Source organism: Mustela nivalis, assembly GCF_964662115.1.
Source record: "Mustela nivalis genome assembly, chromosome: 13".
Lineage (NCBI taxonomy): Eukaryota > Metazoa > Chordata > Mammalia > Carnivora > Mustelidae > Mustela > Mustela nivalis.
In genome coordinates this window covers 63,539,755-63,560,570 of record NC_139032.1, presented here as the reverse complement: position 1 = coordinate 63,560,570, position 20,816 = coordinate 63,539,755, and the positions used below count along the sequence as shown (strand labels likewise).

Below are 20,816 nucleotides of genomic sequence, written 5' to 3'. Positions count from 1 at the left end.
TTATTAAACCCATCTCATCTGCCATTTCCAGTCCTCAGAGCACTGCAGGGGGAAAGTCCTACAATGAATGCGAAGTACTTATCAACATACGTGAATCTTTAGTTCATCTTTAGTTGATTTCTTATTGACTACCCATAGGACATGTTCCAACTCTTTACTTTGTTCTTAGTTCTTACAATAACCTCATTTCAAGGGGTTTATACACATGTCTAGATGTTAACAGTATTTGGAAACCTTCCTTTTTTTAGAAAAATACACCAATCCAAACTGACAGGATCCCAGTCTCTATAGTATAAATATTTGAAATATTTAAATATTTCAAATATCCCACACTGAGGCGCCTGGGTGGCTCAGTCATTAAGCCTTTGGCTCAGGTCATAATCCCAAGGTCCTGGGACCGAGTCCAGCATGAGGCACCCTGCTCAGTGGGAAGCCTGCTTCTCTTACTCCCCTCTGCTTGTGTTCCCTTTCTCACTGTGTCTCTATCAAATAAACAAGTAAAACCTTTAAGAAATAATAAAAATAAATAAATATATAAAATAAAATATCCCACACCACAAAATAGTGTGGTACAGCCATGGAATACTGTAGAGCTATTTAAAAAGTTGTATATAGGGTGCCTGGGTGGCTCAGTGGGTTAAGCCACTGCCTTCGGCTCAGGTCATGATCTCAGGGTCCTGGGATCGAGTCCCGCATGGGGCTCTCTGCTCAGCAGGGAGCCTGCTTCCTCCTCTCTCTCTGCCTGCCTCTCTGCCTACTTGTGATCTCTCTCTGTCAAATAAATAAATAAAATCTTTTAAAAAATAAATAAATAAATAAATAAATAAATAAAAATAAAAAGTTGTATATAATATGGGGCAATATGGAAATAGGCTTATAAATGTCAAATGAAAAAGAAAACAAAACTATACACATGTACTAAGATTATGTATAAAAAAAGCATACAGGAAAATCCAGCCAGAAAAAAAAACTAGAATGGTAAAGGTACTGTGTTTACACCAATTGAGCAATGGAAGATTCTTCTCAAGTTTCTATATTGGTTATAATTAATGGGGGCTGGGAGGGAATGTGATTTCAAACACAATCCCAGAGACAGTTTGCTATATAATGGACTAAGCCCTCATTTAAGGGTCAACAAGGGCCAGGTTCACATGCCACTTCTTCACCTTTTAGAATAACACCTTCTGGGGCGCCTGGGTGGCTCAGTGGGTTAAAGCCTCTGCCTATGGCTCAGGTCATGATGTCAGGGTCTTGGGATCAAGCCCCACATTGGGCTCTCCCCCCAGCAGGAAGCCTGCTTCTCCCTCCATCTCTCTCTGCCTCTCTGCCTACTTGCGATTTCTGTCAAATAAATAAATAAAATCTTAAAAAAAAAAAAAACCTTCCCTTCCCAAGATATTGTAATGATTAGATGTGTTCTAAAAAGCAACAGTACCCAGACTAAGTAGGTACACAATAAAAATTTATTTTCTTTCTTTCTCCAGACCAATCTAAGGGACACATTTAATGACACATTTCAGGGTAAAAATCAAACAGTAGATTTAGTTAATGTTGACATGAGTCTAAGCAATGAGAGGAATTAGAAATTAATGTTTCCTCAGCTCGTTTATTAACCATATTATATTAGTTATCCTCTACCATAAAGATATGAGAGGGAAAATTAACTGTACTCAGTATTTCATAATACAAAACCAAAAGTAGGGCGCCTGGGTGGCTCAGTGGGTTGGGTCACTGCCTTCAGCTCAGGTCATGATCTCAGGGTCCTGGGATCGAGTCCCGCATTGGGCTCTCTGCTCAGCAGGGAGCCTGCTTCTCTCTCTCTCTCTCTCTCTCTCGCCTGTTCTGTCTACTTGTGATCTCGCTCTTTCAAATAAATAAATAAAATTTTCTTTAAAGTAGTTTATATTATTAATATTAAAAAGCGTTAATGGCAGAGATGACTAAAACTCTCTAAGCTATATTTAACAAAAGAAATTTTACATATGCCACACAATTATCTGACTCTGATATTTGTCATCCCATGCTACACACTACTGCCAAGCTACCCTTTGTTAAGTACCACTTCGAAGGTGTCAGTCCTCCACCCAACACCTACAATCATTCCCAGCTGCCTCCATTCTAAATGCCTCTGCTTCAGGCAAGGAGATGGGGAGGATGGTCTAGTGCAGGATCAGAAAGAAGACAAGACCCAGATCTCGAGAGAGGGGGAGTAAAGGTCCTCGGGGTCTTCTCAGTCCTATCTAGTCCTATTCAAAGGTTCCAAACTGCAATTCTCTCTCCTACTCCTTTTTCTCACTAGCTTGGCAAACCTGTGTTTTCCCTCTTACAGATCTATAAACTGTTATATTGCAGTTATTAGAAAGAATGATGAAGAATCTTCCTATTTCCTGACGTAACACATTTTTAAAAGGCAGATTTTTTTTTAATTTTATTTATTTATTTGACATAAGGAGAAGGAGAGCACAAGCAAGGGGAGCAGAAGGCAGAGGTGGAGGCAGAAGCAGGCTCCCTGCTGAATAGGGAACCTGATGCGGGACTCAGTCCCAGGACTCTGGGATCATGAACTGAGCTGAAGGCAGAGGCTTCACAGCTGAGCCACCTAGGTGCCCCAAAAGGCAGATTTTTTAAAATGTATGACACAAACTACTTTTTAATGCCTATATACAAAATCTGAAAAGTATATACATGAAAATATAAACCACAGTTATCTCTTGGTGAAATTTGAACTTTCTTCTTTATTCTGTGTTTTTCTTAATTGTCTGAGTTTTACAATGAACTTGTATTATTTTTTAAATCAGATAAAACAAATATGCACTATAGCATATAAGAATCTTGAAAGAATTATGTTTGGTGAACGAAGCCAAGCACAAAAGGCCACACATTGTATGATTCCATTTTTATGAAATGCCCAGAATAAGTAAATCCATTAAGACACAGAATCTCTACATGGTTGTCAGAGCATGGGAGCAGAGAAGTATTGAGGTTGACTGTTAATAGGTATGGAAATTCTTTCTGGAGTGATGGAAATGTTCTATAATTATATAGTAGATAGCAGTGATAGTTATACAACATATTGAATATATTAAAAACCACTGAACTGTATACTTTAAAATGGCAAACTTGACATTATGTGAATTATGTCTCAATTAAAAAAATAATTTTAAGATCAGATAAAACAGTCCTATTAAATTTTGAAAAAAAAATTAAAGAAAAATGCACAGGCATTATCATCTGATATCTAAGAGGCAGGGTTAGGACAACATCGCCTACATCGGTACACTGGCTCTATACTTATCAGCTCTGTGACCTTAGTAATTAACCACTCTCCACCTCTATGTCCTCATCTGTAAAATGGGGACAGTAAAAGTACCATCTCATGGGGCGCCTGGGTGGCTCAGTGGGTTAAGCCGCTGCCTTCGGCTCGGGTCATGATCTCAGAGTCCTGGGATCGAGTCCCATATCGGGCTCTCTGCTCAGCAGGGAGCCTGCTTCTATCTCTCTCTCTCTATCTCTCTCTCTCGGCCAGCCTCTCTACCTACCTGTGATCTCTCTCTGTCAAATAAATAAAATCTTAAAAAAAAAAAAAAGTACCATCTCATAATGTTGGCATAGAGTTAAAGATATGGAAAGCACTCAGAGCACTGCATGACACATCTTAAGTGCTACCCTGTTAGCTTTTTTTTACGATTATTACACCAGCACTGGAGAAGGTATGGAAAATGAGCACTCAAACCAACCATGAGAGTATAAATTGGCAGAACTTCTCACAGAATAATGTGGCAGTATATAATGAAGGGTTTTTTTTAAGATTTTATTTATTTATTTGACAGACAGAAATCACAAGTAGGCAATCACAAGAGAGAGGGGGAAGCAGACTCCCTGCTGAGCAGAAAGCCCGATGTGGGGCTCCAACCCAGGACCCTGAGATCATGACTTGAGCCGAAAGGCAGAGGCTTTAACCCACTGAGCCACCAAAGTGCCCCCATAGTGAAGTTTTATAAACCTTTATCCTTTAATCCAATAATTCTATTTCTAAGAAATTATAATAAGGACAGAAGAAAAATACCTATGTATTTGTTAACAACAGCAGTTTTTATAACAGCAAAGTAGAAAATGGCCCAAGTATTCACCCATTGGGAATTAAATAAATTATTGATGAAATACTATGCAGCCATTAAAGTATATGGTAGAATCATATTTCCACACTGATATGGAAAGACCAAGATCCACTATGAAGTGAAGAAAAACAGGTTATAAAACTATATAGGGCCACAATCTAACTTATATTCTACAACATACACATGTTTACATATGTATTTTAAGATTTTTGCAAGCATAATTAGCACATTTCCTCCATCAAAAATTTTTAAATATAAATAAACAAATCTAAACACATTATCATCTTCTGGCTCAATTTCTTTTTTTTAATTTTTTATTAACATACAATGTATTATTAGCCCCAGAGTACAGGTCTGTGAATTGCCAGGTTTACACACTTCACAGCACTCAGCACAGCACATACCTTCACCATGTCCATAACCCAACCACACTCTCCCTATCCCCCTCCCCCCAGCAACCCTCAGTTTGTTTTGTGAGATTAAAAGTCTCTTATGGTTTGTCTCCCTCCTGATACCATCTTGTTTCATTTTTTCCTTCCCTATCCCTCAAGCCCCCCACGTTGCCTCTCAAATTCCTCATATCAGGGAGATCATATGATAATTGTCTTTCTCTGATTGACTTATTCTGCTCAACATAATACCTCTAGTTCCATCCACATCGTTGCAAATGGCAAGATTTCATTTCTTTTGATGGCTGCATAGTATTCCATTGTATATACATACCACATCTTCTTTATCCATTCATCTGTTGATGGACATCTGGGTTCCTTCCATAGTTTGGCTATTGTGGACATTGCTGCTATAAACATTCGGGTGCATGTGCCCCTTCGGATCACAACATTTTTATCTTTAGGGTAAATACCCAGGAGTGCGATTGCTGGGTCATAGGGTAGCTCTATTTTCAACTTTTTGAGGAATCCCCATGCTGTTTTCCATAGTGGCTGCATCTGGTTCAATTTCTAACCACTATTCCTTAGTGTCTGGAACACTAAGTGAAGAAGCAGTAGCCAGAAACCAGGAAGTCACCCACAAAGACAAAAATCTACAAAACAAGCTGCAAGTTGGCACTGGAGAACCTGACATTATTTTAAAAGAACATTAAAAAGGACTTCACAGGGGTGCCTTGGTGTTTCAGTGGATTAAATGTCTGCCTTCAGCTCAGGTGATGATCCTGGAGTCCCAGGATCCAGCCCTGCATCAGGCTGCCCGCTCAGCAGAGAGCCTGCTTCTCCCTCTACCCCTCACATTGCTCAGGCTCGCTCGCTCGCTCGCTCTCACTCAATCTCTCACTCTCTCTCTCAAACAAACAAACTCTTAAAAGACTTCACAAAACCCTGCTGCATTAGGAAGAGTTCCAGACTTGCAGTTCCAATTATTTGATTAAATAACTCATTGGTATTGGGCAAGTACTAAGTCTCTCCCTTGTTCCCTGGAGTAAAAATGGGTATAATAATTTCTCATAGGATTCTATGGAGCGAATGAGATCTTTACAAAAGAGCAATGGAAACTATACAGATTACTTTTCCTCTTTAGGTAAAACAACCAAAATCAAAACTTTACCTTTTTATTTAAAAGCCTGTATTTATTTACTTGAGAGAGAGGCAGAGAGAGCTCAAGCAGGAGAGGGGAAGAGGGTGAGGGACAAGCAAACTCCCCACTGAACAGGGAACTCCACGTGGGGCTGGATCCTAGGACCCTGGGATAATAACCTGAGCCAAGTTAGATGCTTCACTGATTGAGCCACCCAAACCCTTAAAAAGATACAATCACAACCCCAGGAAACCATTATAAAATAGTGAAGAATTTGAAAAAAAGCGGGGGGCACCTGGGTGGCTCGGTGGGTGTCCAACTCTGCCTTTAGCTCAGGTCATGGTCTCGGGGTCCTGGGATTGAGCCCCACAGTGCGCTCTCTGCGCAGCAGGGAGTCTGCTTCCCCCTCTCCCTCTCCCTGCCTCTCTGCCTACTTGTGATCTCTCTATGTGTCACATAAATAAATAAAATCTTTTTTTTTTTTTAATTCCCTAGGTCGGGGCGTCTGGGTGGCTCAGTGGGTTAAGCCTCTGCCTTCAGCTCAGGTCATGGTCTCAGGGTCCTAGGATCGAGCCCGGCATCAGGCCCTCTGCTCAGCAGGGAGCCTGCTTCCTCCTCCCTCTCTGCTTACCTCTCTGCCTAGTTGTGATCTCTCTCTCTCTGTCAAAAAAAAATAAATATAATCTTTAAAAAAAAAATTCTCTAGGTCTAATTAAGTGGAAATTAGGGAATACTTATGATCTGAACTTGAAGAAGGGACCAAAAAGGTAAACACACAGCACCATCTTAAAAAAAAAAATACCTTAAACCACTTTAAAGAGAAAAAAGTATGAAAAAAATGAACACAGGACACTAAACACTGACTAAAATGACTTGTGAACAAAGAGGAATCTAAATGCACCATTTAGGCTATGAACAACAGAACTGATATAGAAATATCAGTTTACATTCACTTGCAAAACAGTATTAGATGAAAGCTAAGACGAAATAAACTAAACTTAAAATTCCCAAAAGAGGGGCATATGAGTGGCTCGGTCAGCTGGGCATCGGTCTTCCACTTGGTTCATGGTCTCAGGGTCCTGGGATAGTCCCCTGTTGGGATCCGTGCTGGGCAGGGAGTCTGCTTCTCCCTCTGCCACTGTCCCCAAAACCTGTTCCCACGCGCATGCGATCTCTTTCTCTCTCTCTCTTCTCTCTCTCTCACAAAAATAAATAAAATCTTTAAAAAAAAAAAAAGTTCAAATTTTTTGTGGAATAAAATGAAGCAATTTCAGCATAAACATTAAGATATTACAGGAGAGAACGGCAATCATCACAGATTTCTTCTTTATATTTTTCCATATCCCTCAAGTTCTTTATTAAATCAAACAAATACTGCCTGTATAAGAACAACAACAAAAAAGTGTGGGTTTTTCTTTTTTTCTTTTTAACCATGGAAGAGAAAACTCAGAATATCCGCACAAAAATAAGAGAAATGGAACTGTAGCTAAAAACATAATACCTGCCAAATTTTCTGAAGGCAGAAGAATGTGTTAAGAACTTAAGAACCTGAAACTTTTCAAAAAATGATGAGACAACCGAGCCATGAAAAATACATGACTCCTGTAAAAAAGAAATCTATTCAAATAGTAACAAAGGATTAAGAGTAAAGCATCTAATAAAATGAAAGCAAATACTGAGGGAATTTTAGGATTTAAACAATTTCAAAGTGCATGAGAAGAGAATGTATGCCAACTCTTAAATGCCTCATTTATCCCATGAGAGAAGCTAATAATGGAACTAATTGTAGAAATAATGAAAATACTTCTGTTAAAACAATGTTTCTTACAATGAAAATGGGGGGGGGGAGGGGAGAAGGAGGAAGGGAATAAATGAGTTAACACTTATTAATCCAGCTTAAAAGAAACTAAGAATTTAAATTCCATTAAAGAAAGGGACATATACAGGGGAAATGGGGGATTTAAAAAAATGAAATGGTTAGTTATAATAAAAAAAAAGGACAGTAATGAGTGTTGATCAGGATGTGGAGAAATTGGAACCTTCACACATTGCTGGTGAAAATGTAAAATGGAGTATAGTTTGGCAGGTCCTCAAAATGTTAAACAGGTTTACTATATGACCGAGCACTTCTACTCCTAGGTATAAACCTGAGAGAACTGAAAACATATGTCCCGACATAAATTTGCACATGAATGTTCATAGCAGCATTATTCATAATCATTATTTATAACAGCCATAAAGAAGAAAACAATCCAAATGTCCATTAGCTGATAAATGGATAAGCAAAATGTAGTATGCCTTTCCAAAACAGGCAAATATACGCAAAAAATACATTAGTGGCTGCCTAGAGCTGAGGGACTAGGGTTTAGAAAGTGAATGCTGAAGAGTATGAAGTTTCCTTGGAGTAGGACGAAAATATTCTATAATTGATTGTGGTGATGGTTGTACAATCTTGTGTCCATACTACTAAAAAATAGTGGATTAATAGATTACACTCTTCAAAAAATGATGATGATGATGGAGGGTAGCACAAATATCACTACCTCATTGTATGTCAGTGGGCAAATGCTTAAAAAACAGTCTACATCTGTACTGGGAAGCAAACCCCAACACTTGAAAACTAAAAGGCAAACACAAATCTAGAAAAGGATGGGTATCATTATGACTTCAGGAGATACTTTTTTGAGTTTTTGAGAGAGAGAGAGAAGGCACAAGCATGTGAGCAGAGTGGGGTGGGGTGGGGTGGAGTGTGGAATCCTAAGTAGGCCCCACACAGAGCTCCATCCCAGATACCGAGATCATGATCTGAGCCAAAATTAACAGACACACCCAACTGAGCCACCCAGGCGCCCCTACAGGACATACTTTAAATCTACCCTACACAAAATTAAAAGTATAACAAAAAAATGAAATAAATAAAATTCAATGCGTATGTCCCAAACAGAATAACAAAAATACAAGAAAAACAGAAAAACTACACAAAATAAACCTATTATCAGTGTAATTGGAGGCTTCACTATTTCATTAGCAGGAAATGACAAAACAAAGAATTTTTATAAGTATGGAACTGGGGGCGCCTGGGTGGCTCAGTGGGTTAAGCCGCTGCCTTCGGCTCAGGTCATGATCTCAGGGTCCTAGGATCGAGTCCCACATCGGGCTCTCTGCTCAGCAGGGGGCCTGCTTCCCTTAAAAAAAAAAAAAAGTATGGAACTGATACAAAGCATAAATTAAATGATTGCCTTTGGTAGGCTCCAACCTGGCAGAATCAGATTCAGGAAAAAAGATTTAGACAGATAAATAGGGAAAGTTATAGAAAGAGACTATGATAAGGCAAATGCAAAATCTTAACAACTGGGAAACCTGGGCGTACTACTGAACTTTTCTCTAAGTTTGAAATTAATTCAAAATTTAAAAATTTTAAGTAAAACCAATAGTTATATAACAGGGGACTAAGAAGCCAAGGATGTTAATGCTTTCTTTCCAGGACTACAAGGATAACACACAAAATTTGTTCTCCTACTGGGAGGCAGAGAGACACCTAATTTTAATACAAAAAGCTACAAGTTCTATGCCCCATTCTTAAACCATAATGCAAAAACCACAAAACAAAAGTATCTGTAACATATGCACACTTACATGTTTTATAACAATCATGAGAGGAATTTTGCCTGAAATGCCTCTCATGATAAGGAAAAAGACACATAATGATCAGTTGCCACCTAAAGAATGTAAAAAGAGGGAATAAAAAGGAAAGTTGAGGGGGGAAGGTAGTACTAAGATATAAAATTAATCAAAAAAATAGATATGATACAAACATTAGAGAACATTTCAAGGAAAATGGTATAATGAGAAATGCAGAGTAGCTTTCAAATATAAAGAGGTAGAAGGTAGATTCAAGGAAAGGTTTGAGAAGGAAAAGAATGGAGTGCAGTCAAAGTCACAAGGAACACGGGCAGGAGAGGTACTCAGGGCTGGGCACTGCAGAAATAAGAACTTGCATCCAACTTGGTCATGGTGAATAACAGGAGAGGAGAGAAATACACACCAATTTGACTTCCTCCAAACAAGCTCTCCATCTCAAATTAAAAGCATCACACTTCACACCGCCTCCTACAGCAAAAGATCCAGAAGCTAAGGGAGAAAAAGATCAATGAAAGCCTAGCTGGGCAGGGACTGGCAAAGAGAAGTGCTCACACCCCACCGGACAGCTCTGGCCGACTTTTGCCCTGGAGAAACAAGAGCCCAACGTTGCCAATACCTCCACAGTTTAGAAGGGAAGACCACAATCCAAACTTTTAAGTGAAACCTCTGGATTTTTAATGGTTAGTAACCAATGCAATTTTTAAAAACACTGCAGGTCAAACAAGTGCTCTCAGCTCTGCCCACGTCCACTGTTGTTCTTCTCTACACTGTGCTCCCAGTCTCTTCTCTTCTCCCAGTTACCTTCACCACTGCCAGCCTCTGCTTTCTAAAACCATGATGTCACTCAAATCCATTGTTTCCCTTCATCTTCACAGCAAGTGCCAAACCTCTGGCACAGCCTTCAAGGCCTTCTACTAATGTGGCAACATGTGATTCATCTCTAGCTTTAATCCCCACACCCCAATATCCCAAAAGATTCCCTTTGCTGCCCCACCTTTGTGCTCCTTCTATCACCATTCCCTCGGGCTTGAATGCCCACCCTTCCCAGCTCTCCTCAGTTTCTATGTTCATTCAGTTATTCATTCTACAGATAAATATGTAAGGGGCACCTAATTTTGTGCCAAAACAGACAAAACTCCCTGCCCTCTCTGAGCTACACAGAGGAAACAGACAGTAACATGTAGAGTAGGTCACACAGGAGAAGGTGCCTTGGAACAGGAAAAAAAAAAATTAGGAAAGATTAAGGTGGGAGAGGGGATAGAAGATAGAAAAAACCGAAATTTTAAGGCATGATTTTGAAAGTGACATTAAAGATCTGAAGGATCTGAGGGGATAAATAACGGGAATAAGGAGGTTACAGGCAAAAGGAGTATCAACAGCAAAGCCCTCAGGCAAAAGTGTGCCTAGTGTTTCAAGCTGACATTCTACTCTGCCTGGAAGGCCCAACTGAGTGCCACTTACTCAGGGAGGTGTTTTTTTTTTATTCCTAAAAACCAGAATTACTCATTCCCTCAAAACTGTACTCAAATCTTCCTTAGGTCACCTGGATAGTGAAAACTTTCTTTTTAAGCATTTATGAGTGACCACTAATCAATTAATCAAGAGTCAGATAGGAAATCATTTAAAATGAGTCAGTATCCAATTATTTAAAAATGAGACATATACATTTTGAACTCCAAAAATATTAACATACATTTCCTCATGTAGCACCAAAACCTTTGGGTCTACCAAACACAGTTCCCTCCTTTCTAGGATAAACTTCACCTGTTATCTACAATGTCCATTTTCCTTTCCTTTAAAGTAAAAGGGAGACTTAAAAGTACTGAAATTTTTGTAAGAGCAGAATCCTTCCAGAGATTTATAAGGTTTCCCCAATCTGTTTCAGTTGTCCTGACCACAATCTAATTCATTGAAAGGCAATTCTCTCAGTCTCTAGTCTTTATGAAATCCAAAGCATTTCATAAAAAATAAATTTTTGCATTAATATTACACCAATCTGAGTAATTTTTATTAATTTATACTCAAAGGGCCACTGGTATAAATAATTTTGAGAACAAACACAAATGATTCTTGGTAAGCAGAGAAATAAAGGAAACATAAGCCAACTCAAGCTAATCTTCCAGCTTAAGCACCTGTGTGCAATAGGAACTGGTTAGTATGGTTTATTAAGGGAATGTCCAGGGCGCCTGGGTGGCTCAGTTGGTTAAGCTGCTGCCTTCGGCTCAGGTCATGATCTCAGGGTCCTGGGATCGAGTCCCGCATCGGGCTCTCTGCTCAGCAGGGAGCCTGCTTCCTCCTCTCTCTGCCTGCCTCTCTGCCTACTTGTGTTCTATCAAATAAATTAAAAAAAAAAAAAAAATCTTTAAAAAAAAAAAAAAAAAGGGAATGTCCAATCCAAAATGTTATAATCAAGCCCAGCAAAGGATCTGAATAGATGTTCCTCCAAACAAGATATATAAATAGTCAATAAATACATAAACATGTGCTCAACACCATTAGTCATTAGGGAAATGCAAATCAAAACCACACTGATATACAACTGCACATACACAAGGATGACTATAATCAAAAAGACAGTAATAAGTACTGGCCAGGATATGGGGAAATTGGAACCCTCATTGCTGGTGAAAATGTACAACAGTACAGCTGCTTTGGAAAACAGTTGGTGGGGGGCGCCTGGGTGGCTCAGAGAGTAAGCATCTGCTCAGGGATCAGGTCATGATCTGGGTGTCCTGGGATCAAGCCCCACATTGGGTTCCCTGCTCCACGAGAAGCCTGCTTCTCCCTCTCCCGCTTCCCCTGCTTGTATTCCCTCTCTCACGGTTTTTCTCTCTCTGTCAAATAAATAAATAAAATCTTAAAAAAGAAAAAGAAAAAGAAAATAGTTTGGGGGGGATGCCTGGATGGCTCAGTGGGTTAAGCCTCTGCCTTCCGATTAGGTTATGATCTCAAGGTACTGGGATTGAGCCCTGCATCAGGCTCTCTGCTCAGCAGGGAGCTTGCTTCCCCCTCTCTCTCTGCCTGCCTACTTGTGATCTCTCCCTCTCTGTAGCAAATAAATAAAATCTTAAAAAAGAAAGAAAGAAGAAAACAAAACAAGTTTGGGAGTTCCTCAAACTGTTAAACACGGAGTTACCACATGACTCAAAAATTTTATTCCTAGGTACACATACACCCTAGAGAACTGAAAACATATGTCCACACAAAAATGTCCACATGAATGTTTACTGCAGCATTATTCATAACAGATGAAAAGTGGAAACAATCCAAATGTCCATCAACTGAGGAATGGATAAAAAAACGTGGTATATATCCATATAATGGAATATGATAGAACTATAAAAAGCACTGAAGTTCTGACATAAGCTACAACATACATGAACCCTGAAAACACTACACTCAGTGAAAGAAGCCAGTCACCAAGGCCACATGTTGTTTGATTCCATCTACATGCAATGTCCAAAAAGGCAAATCCAAAGAGACTGAAAGGAGATTCACAGTGGCCACGGGCTGTGGGGAGAGAGGAACATGAGGCGACTATGACTATTTGTAGATATGGGGTGTTTCTTCTTGGGGTGATGAAAATGTTGTCATTAGATAGTCAAGATGGTTGTTCAACTCTGTGAACAACCAGTGCTGTCAGTGTTCAATAAAAGCTTATTAACTGGGAGGTGGATAGGGGGACAGTTGAGAGAAAGCCCAAATGATGGAAATTTCTTCATACAGATTTATAAGAAGCTAACTACTTCTGTTAGAATATGAAGCCCTTGAAGGCAGGGATAGCCTCTCATTTATTTCCCTTAACATCTAGCATATTAGAGTACCCAAAGCAGGTACTCAGTCAAGGTTCAATAAATAAATTAATAAACACCCACATATTACATAGCAGGGATCTAGAAATCCTGATCGAGATTCCACAAAGATTTTTTAAAAATTCACTTTTTAGTCCCCGAAATCCTAAGTTGCTACTAACAAGGCATGTCTCAATATGAAGTTTACACCACCTGTACCATTCTAACCACCGTATCACAATCCAGAGGACCCATTTCTAAATTCTGTCACTTTTTTAAAACCTAGTTCAAATCCTCCACCTTATATCTATCGCCAGATGTCACTTATTGGTCTCTCAGTATATTTTTCCACTTCTTTAACCACATTCCCTAAGACGGAAGTGTTCCTCATCTGTTTTAGCCTCATCTGTTCTTTTCAAACAACCTAGAGTCAAAAAGAAGCACTGTCATTATTTTCATGGTACAAATGAGGGGGAAAAAATGCCATGTTTAAGGTCACCTGGTCCCTTAGGTTCAAAGTTCACCTTTCTTCACATAAATCATGTATTTCCAAACTTTCTTCTCTTTGGAGGAACAGGAACTTTCTGATAAGTTAGATATTAAAAGATTAAGTGCAAATAAGATATAAAACACCAAACCAACAATTATAAACTCCAGAATGGCTGAAAAGCTTAAGCATGAGAACAATTAAAAAAAAAAAAAAAAAAGGCTTGTTTGGGGCACCTGGGTGGCTCAGTTGTTGGGCATCTGCCTTCGGCTGGTGACATGGTCCCAAGGTCCTGGGATGGAGCCCACCACCGGACCCCCTGCGCAGAGGAAAGCCTGCTTCTCCCTTTCCCACTCCCCCTATTTGTATTCCCTCTCTTGCTGTGTTTCTCTTGATCAAATAAATAAAATCTTTAAAAAAAAAAAAAAAAAGTGTGTTTAGAATAAGAAAAAATAAACAAAGGGCCCACTGTTTTGGGAAGATTTTGTAATATCAAGAGAAGACAAGGACAAATACAGACCCATTCAGCTTCTTCTTTGCTTGGGTAATCATCAAGGAGCTCAATCTTAAAGGGTAGAACTCTTGATAAAACGAAGCTAACATCTGAAGTAAGTGGCAGGAAGAAAGGATCGCTACAGAATACAGAGCTAGTTCAAAAGAATTTGCATTCTGACTGACTTATTCGCTAAGCATAATACCCTCTAGTTTCATCCACGTAGTTGCAAATGGCAAGATTTCATCTTTTTGATGGCTGAGTAGTCAATCAGAGAAAGACAATTACCATATGATCCCACTCATATGTGGAATTTAAAAAACAAAACAGAGAAGATAGGAAAGATAGGAAAAAATAAAACAAGAGGAAATCAGAGAGGGAGACAAACCATAAGAGACTCTTAATCATAGGAAACAAACTGAGGGTTGCTGGAGGGGAGGGGGGTGGGGTGATGGGGTAACTGGGTGATGGACATTAAGGAGGGCACATGGTATAGTAAGCACCGGGTATTATATAAGACTGATGAATAACTGACCTCTGCCTCTGAAGCTAGTAATAGGATTATATGTTAACTGAATTTAAACAAAAATAAAATAAATAAATAAATCCCACAGGACTGCAGGAAAGCCGAGGGTAGAGAACCTCTTTTCTTGAATATTTTATAATTAGGTATAATGCTGTGCCCAATTGAGAATAAAAACAAAAAATGAATGGGGGGGGAGAATCTGCATTCTGATCTAAACAAATCACACTCTATGATACTGAAAAAACTTTTAGATCTGACTGCTGATTATCTAAGCTATCTTGACAAGATGCCAGAAGACCAGAGATGAAGGAATGCATGCTCCATTTTCAAAAAAGGAGAATTGCCTATCAGAAAAACATCTATGGGTAAACTTGCCATGTATCCCTGGAAAAAGTCTAGAATGGGTAAATACATTTCAAACACAATAAAAAGTAAAGCCACCTGGGCTCTTTATTAATATTAAAGCAGGCTACACAACATTTGCTATTAGATAAGATTACTAAAATGGGAACAGGAAGAATGATACAGACATATACATAACAGAATCTAACAAGATGATCTGACAGAATCTTTAAATAATAGTCTAGTGAACAAAATGGGAAAATGTTGAACAGCAGAAATTCAAAAATCTGTTAAACTCTACGAGGATGCATAGGTAGTTGAAGAGCTGGTTGATTAATGTATCAACATTAACCAATTCAGCAGGAAGTCTCATGTAAAATATCACAATTATATCTTTTTCCAGGATCTAGACATCTTCTATTAATTAACTAAAGCCATAGACCTGCTTTTTAGATTTGCAAGGGCCACAATGCTATGAGTGACCAAAACACACTAAGCCTCACAGAATCAGACTCCAGAAAGGTCAGAGTAGGCTGAAATGATGATCCAAAATTAAAAATGAAAATTTACAGGATCTGAACTATAGGAAACAAACTGAGGGTTGCTGGAAGGTTGCTGGGGGGGATGGGGTAACTGGGTGATGGGCATTAAGGAGGGTACTTAAAGTAATGAGCACTGGGTGTTATGTGCAACTTAGGAATCACTAAATTCTACCTTGAAACTAAGAATATAGTATATGTCAATTAAATTGAATTTTTTTAAAAAAATTTTTTAAAAGAAAATTAACAGGAAGTCAAGGCCAGCATTTAGATTTTGAAAATCAAATATAGGAATAAAGGAATAAACTTCAGTTTATGTGGAAATACCTGGGTAATAAGAGCGACTACAAAAAAAAAAAAAATCTATGTGAATCTCAAGCTGCATTAACAGATGCACATTATAATTCTTAAAAAATTATTTTTCCATATGAATCACTCCTGGATTTTCATCCTAGAAACAGTTATAACAAGAATCTACAAGTATCATTTAGTTAAAACTCTAGCTTTATCTTTTTTAAGATTTTATTTATTTAGGGGCGCCTGGGTGGCTCAGTGGGTTAAAGCCTCTGCCTTCGGCTCAGGTCATGGTCCCAGGGTCCTGGGATCGAGCCCCACATCGGGCTCTCTGCTCAGCGGGAAGCCTGCTTCCTCCTCTCTCTGCCTGCCTCTCTGCCTCCTTGGGATCTCTGTCTGTCAAATAAATAAATAAAATATTTAAAAAAAAAAAAAAAGATTTTATTTATTTATTTGAGAGAGAAAGCACATGACCAGGGAGGGAAAGAGAAAAGCTGAGCAGGGAGCCTGATGCGGGGCCTCAATCCAGGACCCCCAGGTTCATGACCTGAGCCAAAGGCAGATGGTTAACTATCTGAGCCATCCAGACACCCCAAAACTCTAGGTTTAGACCCAGAGTTATTAAAATGAATCTTAGCATTAAAAAACATTTTATTTGATAAGCCTAATTCATTGACATGTATATTAATATGTCCTTGAAAGGCTAGATATTATTAAATCCAAGTCCCTTTCTTAATAGAAGAGGAAATAAAGAAAAATTGACTAACTTGCTCCAAATAGCATAGCTGCTTAGCAAGAGCCATGATCTCCAAATCAGTCCCCTTTTCCTACACCATGAGGGTTTCCAGCCCTCTGTGTCCTTTCTTAAAAGTTGTATTTTGCACTAAAGAATTAGAAAACATACACAAAAACATCCATCAGCACACACTGTGTTTTGCTAAGGACAAATTAGCTTAGCAAGAACAAATAATCACAGCACATTAGCCAGTAAAATATTTTGACATGGTGCGATCACTTACAAGTTTGATAACAACAAATATTTGCTACAAAAAGACACTCCAATATACAAATGGTTTTTATTCTTAACCATGAATATATGATTATTTATTAAAGCCTTATCCCATATCCCACTTAACATTAGAAAAATAAAGTGAAAGTTATTACATGGATGGAAAAGCTTTTAATGGACATGCCATTGTTTACAGAGCTCAAAATCCCTCCCCTATCATAAAACACACCATTATGAAAGTTACTAAGAGATTTTAGACTTTGAAATCTAAACAGCAGGCCAAAGGTTTTCTTCACATAGGGTAGCATCTGTGCTGAGGCCCTCTTGCTCCCTCCTCACTCCCCCAGAAACAATGCCGCTTCAATAGCCCAAAGGTACAAAGGTTGTCTGGCAGGCTGGCCAGTGGATCCCCCAGTGGCCTGAAGTCCACCCTCTTTCCCCTCCTCCTCCTCCCCCCTCCTCCCTCCCTCCTCCCCCAGGCCTCTTCCCCCGCCCCCTTGGTTTAGAGAAGACAAGTGGAGAATTAAGAATTGATAAAAGGGTAAGTTAGCAAGACTGTGGCTTATGATGACCACCATCTGCTGGGCCAGCTTCAGGAGGGCCCACCCCACCACCCCTAAATCAGACCTGGAAGCTTCTCCTTGCCCCAGGGCTCCTCTGGGACCCCTTTTGAAAGGAAGCAGGAACTTTACCGCCCAGACAGCCTCATCACCAGTCACTTCCATTAGAGCCCCAGCAAGCTCTTTGTTTTCAAGGGGGGTGGGGGGCGGCCTCGGAAAAGGGGAGAGGTGACTCCCTTGCTCCCATTGCTGCCAATCTCCAGGCCCTCCAGCAAAACATACAAACACGCGCACAAAATGATTCTCTTTGAACCGGTTCCTCTTTCCACACCACCTTAAAAACCCAGGGTCACACCTAGCTACACAGAGGCACTTCCTGAGATCTAATTACTTCTTTCTATACCCAAACCCTATACAGGATGACTCCCTAGCTCCCTCCCTCTGAATGGACACACACGGGGTTCACTCCAGGACTTCCATCCTTCTTCTTCAATGCATTTCCCCAGGGTATATCCCCAAGCCCCATGCAGAACGCACAAATACACAGGGTCATTTCCCGGGCCCCAAGACTTTTCCCTGATCACATCCACAGACCCCGCGGTCACTCCAAGCCCCCGGAGTCCACCTCTGAGCCCAAAGGACATATACACATGCACACATGCACACACACACACACACACACACAGTCACTTCTACCATCGTCAACCAATATCCTCTGGGCCACCCGTTCCCTTTACCCACAGGATCACTCCGAGACCCCAGTGTCCCAAGAACCTCCCCAGCACATGGTCACTCCCTTGACCCTCAGGCTCTGCGCCCCCTCCCCGCGCCCCTCACCGTCTCTGTCTCTGTCTCTCTCTCTCTCTCTCACACACACACACACACACACACTCCTGCCTCCCCTGAGCCTTCACAACACAAACACGCGCTCCCGCATGCACACCCACGGTCACACCAGGAGCCCCGGCCGGCTTCCCCCGCCTTGCCGGGTCCCGTCCCCACCACCTCACCGCACGCCGGGCCGCTCTCGTCCAGACACTCGACACACATGGTCGCACGCACGGCCACTCCCCACGCCCAGCGCCGGGCCCCGAGCCCCCCGAGGCATGTTCGCGCCCTGCCCTCCGCCCTCGTTCACCCCCGGGGCCCCCCTCTCCCGGAGCCCCGCGCCCCGGCCTTTCCCAGCGCCGCGGCCAGGACCGGGAGGGCGGCGGCGGCAGCAGCGGAGGGAGGGGCCGCAGGGGCGGGCTCCGGCCGCTCCTACCTGAGCAGTTGATGCTTTTGCCTTTGCCGCCGGGACAGTCCCCGCCGCCGCCGCTGCCGCCACTCGGGGGCTGGTTGGACGCGCGGCTCCCGGGCAGAGAGAAGGCGAAGAGCAGAAGCACCGACGTGTAACAGCAGAAGGCGAGCGGGGGCGCGGCAGGCAGCCGAAGCGGCGCCTCAGCGGCCGCGGCGCCCATGGCTGGCGCCCCTGGACGGCGGGAAGCGCAGGGAGCCGCAGGCCCGGGGCATCCAGCCGCGCGCCGGGAGCCCCGCCGCTACCTCGGCGCCTCCTAGCAGCAACGCCGCTGCGCCGGGGAGCAGCCCCTCAGCATCCCGGTCCCACCCGCAGCGCCCGCCAGGCCCCGGCCCGCCGCGCTCGGGACGGAGTCGGAGGGTCCGGGCGCGCACGAGGGTCGCGGGCGCGCGAGGGTGCGCGCGAGGGTACGAGCCCGCGTGGCGGGAGGAGACCGAGGCTGGGGGCGTGAACGGGCGCGCGCGCGGCGGGCGGGGGTCGTGGGGCGGGGGCAGGCCCAGCCCCTCACTCGCCGCTCGCCTTCCCTTTGTGTCCGCGGCCGTCGCCACCGCGTCACAAAGACCCCGGCCCGCCCGGTGAGGGGCGCGTGACGGAGCCGCGGGCGGGAGGGGTGGCTGCGACCCCGCCCCGCGCACACCCCTAGCGCCCGCGTCGGCAGCTCCGCCCCCGCCCGCGGCCGGCACCGCCTCCGGGGGAGCTATTGTTCCTGCGGCGGGGCGGGAGTGCCGAGGGCGGGGGTCGCGGGCGCTTCTCCGCGGGGCCGCGGAGGACTGGCGGCCAGCGGGGATGCTCCGTATGTACTACCGTAACAGACATTTTTGCCGCCCTTTGCAAGTGGTTCTGAAGCATTTCCTTCGCCCAGCACCCGGGCTGGGAAAGAAGGGCAGGTGGTCTATTATACATCTAATTTCTAGGTGAAAAAATTGAGCCGCGGAGAGGTGAAGGTGACTTGTCCAAGGTCGCATACCAAGAAATGGACCGGACTCGAACTGGAACCCAAGTTCCGACTCCAACTCTGCAGTTCTTAGAGATGGGGTAAATGGCTAAATTTCTAGGCTCCTCTCCCCCACCCCTTTCCTTCATACACCAACTGAATTTTAAATACTGTTTTAAAAGTCTATATTGTCCTTTCCCACCAATAACTAAAACAGAGAGAAGATTTGCCATATGCAAGACCTGGACGAAGCTCTCTTTACGAGCATTCTCTCCCATTTTTTACAGCCCTGCAAGGGAGTTTTCATTCTCATCCCCATTCCACAGATGAGGAAGTTGGGACCCAAAGACTTAAAAGTGATCTGACTCCCAGTCCTGTGCTATTCCCATCACATGATAGATGAGACCCTCAGTCACATGATAGATGAGACCCTCAGGCAGTAAGATAATAGACTGAATTGTTGGAAAGTCTTCTGCCTTTTTCACAGATTATGCTGCTTCTCACCTTGAAATTTTTTTAATCTCATTGAAAAATTGATAAATTTGACTCAAAATTTTTAAATGTGTGAAAAGCCACCACAAGCAAAGCCACATCAGGGAAAATATTTTCAATGTGAATAAGAGACAATATACTTACTATAAAGAATGTAAATCAAGAAGAAAAAGTTGACATAATAGAAAAATGAAAAACTGACTTGTCTTTTTAACATAAAATACAGACAATATATATATGAAAAGGTATTTAAACCCACTAGTAATAAACGTCAGATTAAAACCACAAGATATTTTTTTCCTGAACATGATTAACAATAGTTAAAAGAACTAACAAAACCTGGCACTCTTAATTTATACATTTTGGGAGGGCAATTCGAGTATATATCAAAAACCTTTAAAATAGGTTTATCCTTAGGGTGCCTGGGTGGCTCAGCAGGTTAAGCCTCTGCCTTTGGGTCAGGTCATGATCTCAAGGTCCTGGGATCCAGCCCCACATTGGGCTCTCTGCTCAGAGGGGAGCCTGCTTCTCCCCCCACCTTCCTCTCTGCCTACTTGTGATCTCTGTCAAATAAATAAATAAAATCTTTTTTAAAAATAGGTTTATCCTTTAAATCTAGGAATTCCAGGGTGCCTGGGTGGCTCAGTGGGTTAAGCTGCTACCTTCAGCTCAGGTCATGATCTCAGGGTCCTGGGACTGAGTCCCGCATCAGGTTCCCTATTCAGCAGGGAGCCTGCTTCCTTCTCTCTCTCTCTGCCTGCC

The 20,816-nt window shown here is 42.1% G+C and overlaps 1 protein-coding gene across 1 annotated transcript in view; it reads right to left on the bottom strand.

Annotated features, from left to right (window-relative positions):
• The window catches only part of TMEFF1 (transmembrane protein with EGF like and two follistatin like domains 1), an 87,135-nt gene extending 68,163 nt beyond the window's left edge, over positions 1-18,972 (bottom strand). Inside the window, exon 1 of the mRNA XM_082696790.1 lies at positions 18,596-18,972. Within this exon, the coding sequence (XP_082552916.1) occupies positions 18,596-18,791 (196 nt within the window). The 5' untranslated portion in view covers positions 18,792-18,972. The remainder of the gene's footprint in view (positions 1-18,595) is intronic.
• Positions 18,973-20,816: the final 1,844 nt, after the last annotated feature.